Source organism: Vigna radiata, chromosome 6 (assembly GCF_000741045.1).
Source record: "Vigna radiata var. radiata cultivar VC1973A chromosome 6, Vradiata_ver6, whole genome shotgun sequence".
Lineage (NCBI taxonomy): Eukaryota > Viridiplantae > Streptophyta > Magnoliopsida > Fabales > Fabaceae > Vigna > Vigna radiata.
In genome coordinates, this window is record NC_028356.1 from 9,145,185 (window position 1) to 9,151,184 (window position 6,000).

Sequence of the window (6,000 nt, forward strand, 5' to 3'; positions counted from 1 at the left end):
GACCGACCACTCTTGCCGGACGAGAAGTTGTGGTAGAGGACGATCTTGGCTTGTAAAAGCGGCGGCGACGACGATCCCCTCTTCCATGGTCACTGCAATGCCGCTTTCGTTGTCGGAAATGGCGCTGTATTGTTGCTGATAGGTGAGAAAACTTAATGGTTTTTGGGTTAAATGATGTCCGCAACGATGAGAGAGGCTAGCGAGGATTTGATTTTGATGGGTAATGGGAGGTTTTGTAGGTATCCATAAAAGAAAGGTGCTTNCCCGTATTAGGGATTTACTGTAATGAGTTTTGTTGACGGAGTTATGGTACAGAGGTTGGGGGGAAGAGATGCAGAAGACACCACCGTGGAAGTAGATGATTGACGGAGAAAGGAGAGAACTTTTCTCTCACATATGAAGAGAAGAAGAAGAAGGAATGAAATAATTACAGTGCCATCTCAAACACTTTTAATTTAAATGGCAAATTCCACATAATATAATATCTATACATCATCATATAACATGTGCGACACATCATCACAGACTGACGGCGTTACTCCTTAGTTAACGGTGAGGGCTTAATTGTCTCATTTTTACAAATTATAGGAGCAAATTGAGACAAAAAAAAATGATGACCAAATTGAGATTACCATACAAATATGAGGACCAAAAGAGGGTTTTAACCTAAAGTTAAAGTGAAAACTTTAATACCTATTTTATTGAGAATTTACCGACCAATATTTCCTTAAAATAGAAATTATACATTATCAATAGATTTTATCGATTGATTCATTAATAATGAAAATATCCACTAATAATTAAAATTCTAAACATTTATTAATAAAATTCATCAATAAATATTATTTTATTCACAATTTTTTTCCTTTTAAGTATTTTCTTGTAGTGATATTAAAAAAAAAAAATGGTATGAGTATAAATATAAGCATATCCATTATTGGATTCGGATATACAAAAATTTTATATCCATTAGAATCAGATAAAAGAATATAAATTTTTACTTAGCATGAAAATGAAATAATGAAATTCATCCTCATCTAGTCTCATTATCATTCTTAGATATTGTATGAATAAAAATATTTTGAATATTATGTCTTGATTTGATTGAGCCTCTTAAATTGGATGATCTTGATCAATTGTAAAAATACACACTCTTTACTAAAAGTGTGATAGCTATATTATCATTTTATTTTCCATTTTGTCACACTCAAAACAAATTACTTTTCCATCATTACTTAATATTATTTATTATGTTAAAAACATATTTTATCATAATAAATAGACTATAAAGATTAGATGGTCTAAATCTATCATATTATCCAGATTTAACTCTATCTCCTTAATTAATCTAATTTACAATAAAAGTCACAAGTTCAAACTGTGGCAACATAACATGAAAATTAAAATATTTGTTGAATGAAAACATGAAAATAATTGAATAATACAACTATATGAAGTATACATGTATTCAGGAAATAACATTAAATTATAGAAACAACATACTATACATGCATGCTTGAAACATAAATGAAGAATATAACATTATAATCTTATTTTTATCATCTTTCCTCCTCAAAATTAAATAAATACTTAAAAGTAAAATATCTGATAAAAATATAAAAATAATATAATACTTCTTATAAATTATGTCAACGTTTTACTCCAAAAGGAAGTAGAATAAACATGAACAAGATATTGTAGTACAATATATCAACAAATTATTCACACTAAATAGTAAAAGAAATAAAATAAATTATATTTCTCGAAGTGTAATTTAAAAATGAAACAATATTTTTTAAGGATTGATTTAGTTTTTATATGATATTTCAAAAATTGTAATTATCGTTAAAAAATATTATTGATAGATAAAATTTATCGGTAATAATAATTCTATAATAAAAAATTGACCGTTCAAAATTTATCAACAAAATGTTTGTTAGTAAATTGTATTATTAGATAAGAAAAATTTGAGAGTAATTACGAACATCTAAAATTCATTAGTAATTATCTATCAATAACCATAAATTTGTTAGTAATTATTATGATTTGATTTTTTTTTCTTTCTTCTTCTCATTTCCTGGTTCCGATTTGAGACTTTTTGCAATTTGAGTTTTCCGACCTTTAGGGTTTCATGGAGGTATAATCATGGTGCAATGGTGAAACTTGTGATTTCTGTGATTTTTGTGATTAGGATTTCGTCATGGTGGCTGAATGGCGACGTTGTTGTGTGTGATGAAGTTGATGGATGTGTGACGCATGAAAGATGTTGCTTGCAACGGTGATTGGACCAAACAAGGTGGAGTTGTGATGGTCCGACAGAGATAACAAAATACGAGATCTGTGATGAGGCTATGAAAAAGATAAGTGCCTGCAGTGTAATTAATTACACGTCATAATTTAAATTTATTTTCACGTAATAAAATAATCAAGATTACCATGTCTAATATACACCACATTAACCGGTCTTGATATTGTTTCTTACCATTTAACAGAACGGGCTTAATTGTTACTAACTTACAAAATTTAAGATCCAATTGAGACCATTTTAAACGAGATGACCAAATTAAGATTCCTGAACAAATATGAGGACCATCCTAAAAAATGACATATCGTGATATTATCACCTTTTTGTTTGACACATTAAAACATTTATAACCTTTGTGATCAAGGGAATATCCTAAGAAAACACATGAACTCAATCATGTTTATAGTTTGTTAATGGTTGAAGATGGAAACAAAGGATAACAAAGACAACTAAAAACTCGCAAATGTGTATAAGAGGGATCACGATGATGCAAAACTTGAGTGTGAGACTGAGTAGACAAAGTCTTCTATGAAATTATACTAAGAAGATAGGTAGCCATTTGAAGGGTGTGATTCCAAAATGAAGGAGGAACAAATGAATGAGCAAAGATAGTGTGAATCATGTTGTTAATGATTCAGGTTTTACATTTTGCTTTTCCATTTTTGGAAGAAGTATGTAGGCAACAGAACTGGAAAATAAGACCATTATCATCACAAAACCACTGAAACAAGGTATTGTCATATTCACGCCCGTTATTACATATTGAAAATATTTAATTGTTTTTTAAAATTATGTTTGAATTTGATTAATGAGATATGTGAACTTTTGAAAAACTTGAAATTTATTACCTAAATGAAATGTCCATAGTAAATCAAATCCATGATCCAAAAATAAACATAATGAGGACTATTAGAGGAACTTAAAACATGTGATATCCAAAGATTACTGTGTAAAGTATCGAAAGGCATCAAAGTAACATTATTGGATGATATAAAAGGCAACTTAACATGTTTGCCAAATACATAAGAATCACAAATAGTATTTAAATTTAAATGTTGACAGGTAACAAACTTATTCTTATGAAGATACTGTCAAATTAGAAAAAGATGGTTAATTACCTTATGATGCATTGAATGTGACAAGGCTCTAATGTCCATGTACCACATGTTGTTAGGAGGCGTCAAGGAGATGATGTACATAACAACAATAATGTTAGTGAGTGCTGGGGAAGCTGAGGCGGAGTATGGCTGAGGACTTTGACCAAGAATGTAAGCTTTCTTTGAAGGTCTTATGGGGCGAGTCCACCAAGATGTGGGATAAGGATAAGGAGGCATGCCCCCAAAGAGGGGGAGTACAACCCAAAGGATTCCAAAGGGCATACTGAGGTGGTTACCATGATGGAGAAGGAACTAAAACAAGAGGGTCAGACGAACCAAATGAAACATTTGAGCGATAATCATTGTGTTGATCACATCAACCAAAGCAACCATGATTGTTGTGATTGTAGCCAAACCCATAACGATGGTTCAAGCAACGGTTGAAACAATGTAGAAATGTCCCTTAGGGTTGAAGTGTGCATGGCGATGTGAGAAGCCATGGTTTGCATCTTTGCTATACCAGATTCCTTAAAAGTTAACATAGAACAAGCCTGGAGGAAAGAAGGCAAAGGGTGGCTCTGATGGATCAGGGTTACTACACCACGAAAAAGCTCAGATAAACAAGAGACAAGTTGCAAAACCAAAGGATGATTGTTGACAAAAGCACCAACATTCCATAACTGATCAAAGAGTCATTTAAGACGTTGACGGTATGCAAAAACATTTGAAAAGTCATTCATGCAAGTGGAAGACAAATCCTGCTCGAGAGCATAAACATAGGAATTCTAGTTGTCCTAAAAAGTTATAGTTAAACAGTTCCAGTTATTCGTAGTTGTGGAACGTTTCTCCCTAACATTCACAAGGAGATCAAAAGAGATAGTGGAGTGGATCTATTGTTCAATAGAATCAAAGGTGGTCCACTATTTGTGATCAGAATCGATTGGAGTCAAACGTTCCTTCCGAATTTGAGGGATGATATGGTAAATAACTCTGATATCCCGAGCATGAGTTTCAAAATTTTTAGCCTACATAGCATAATGATCCTTCTCTTAAAGAGGTGTTATTTTTTATATTAGAGAAGAGTGAGTGTTAAGTGAAATTCAGTTTTACCCGGAGAAGACTATGGTAGAATGAATGGTGAGAAGTTTGATGTAGAGTTGGCTGAAGATGTGGTGTCAACGGTGAGGCACGGGACATGACAAAAAGATGAGAGAGTCGTTGGGCTGTTAGGTGGTGATGCATGGTCCCAAGGACCAAGGGACAATGTGCGAATGGGAGAAGAAAGGGAGTGAAAGTGTGAAAGATGCACTAACAATAGGAAATGACGACAATGATGTGAGGTGGTGTGTAAAATTGAAGGGACACACGACCGTCAAATGTAAGAAAATTCATAAATAATTATTGACAATGAAAATTTGATAGTAATTACCAAAAAATATTTATCAATGGACAATTACAAATTAATTTCGAATTTTAATCATTATTGATGAATTTTTTATTCGTCAATAAAATTTTTCTATTAGTCAATAAAAATTTTCTGTTAATCATTAATAAGTCATGAGTAATTTTGATTTAAGTACCAACTATTTTTCCTATTAGTAAACTCATTCTCGTTTTTGTAGTGGAAAAAAAGGAGAAAGAGCTAGAGAATGTGGAGACAATAAAGTAAAAAGAAGGAGACAAAATCAAAGAAAGAGGAGTAGGAGGAGATAAGAAGAAAGAAAAAAAAAATCAAATCGTGATAATTAACCATAAATTTATGGTTATTGATAATTATTGATTACCAATTAATTTTAGATGTTGGTAATTTTTCTCAAATTTTTCTTATTTAGTAATAAAATTTATTAACAAATATTTTATTGATGAATTTTAATCCTTCAATTTTTCATTACCGATATATCAATATTTTTTTTGTAATAAATTACAATTTTTTGAAATATCATATAAAAACTAAATCAATCTAAACAAATATTGTCTCTTTTTTAAATTACACTTTGAGAAATATAATTTATTTTAATTTTTTTTACTATTTAGTGCGAATAATTTTTTGATATATTGTAATACAAACTATCTTGTTCATGTTTATTCTACTTCCTTTTGGAGTGAAACATTGACATAATTTATATGAAGTATTATATTATTTTTATATTTTTATCAGATAATTTTGAGGAGGAAAGATGATAAAAATAAGATTATATTGTAAGTACCCTTCGTAATATTATTTTCTTCATTTTTGTTTCAAGCATGTACAGTATATTGTTTTTAAAATTTAATGTTATTTCCTGAATACATACTTCATATAGTTGTATTATTCAATAGGTTTGCAGCGAAGACACGGGCGCACTGAAGGTTCGAGTGGCTAGGCTTGCTCCGTTTTGCACGAACAACATTGGAGCTCGACTGTTGAAGATAAAGGCAATGTATAAAGAATAGGAGCATTACGTAAGGAGATATGAGAAGACAGGTAATGCCATGTAAGAGAAAAACATAATTTGAATATTTAATATATATATATATATATATATATATATATATATATATATATATATATATATATATATATATATATATATATATATAGGGGTTTGTTAACACGCG

The 6,000-nt window shown here is 30.6% G+C and overlaps 1 protein-coding gene across 1 annotated transcript in view; it reads left to right on the forward strand.

The window, feature by feature from the left end:
* Positions 1 to 4,532: 4,532 nt before the first annotated feature.
* Positions 4,533 to 6,000, forward strand: part of LOC106763377 — a 5,595-nt gene continuing 4,127 nt past the window's right edge. Inside the window, exons 1-2 of the mRNA XM_014647575.2 lie at positions 4,533 to 4,583; positions 5,722 to 5,817. Coding sequence (XP_014503061.1) covers positions 4,533 to 4,583; positions 5,722 to 5,817 — 147 coding nt within the window. The remainder of the gene's footprint in view (positions 4,584 to 5,721; positions 5,818 to 6,000) is intronic.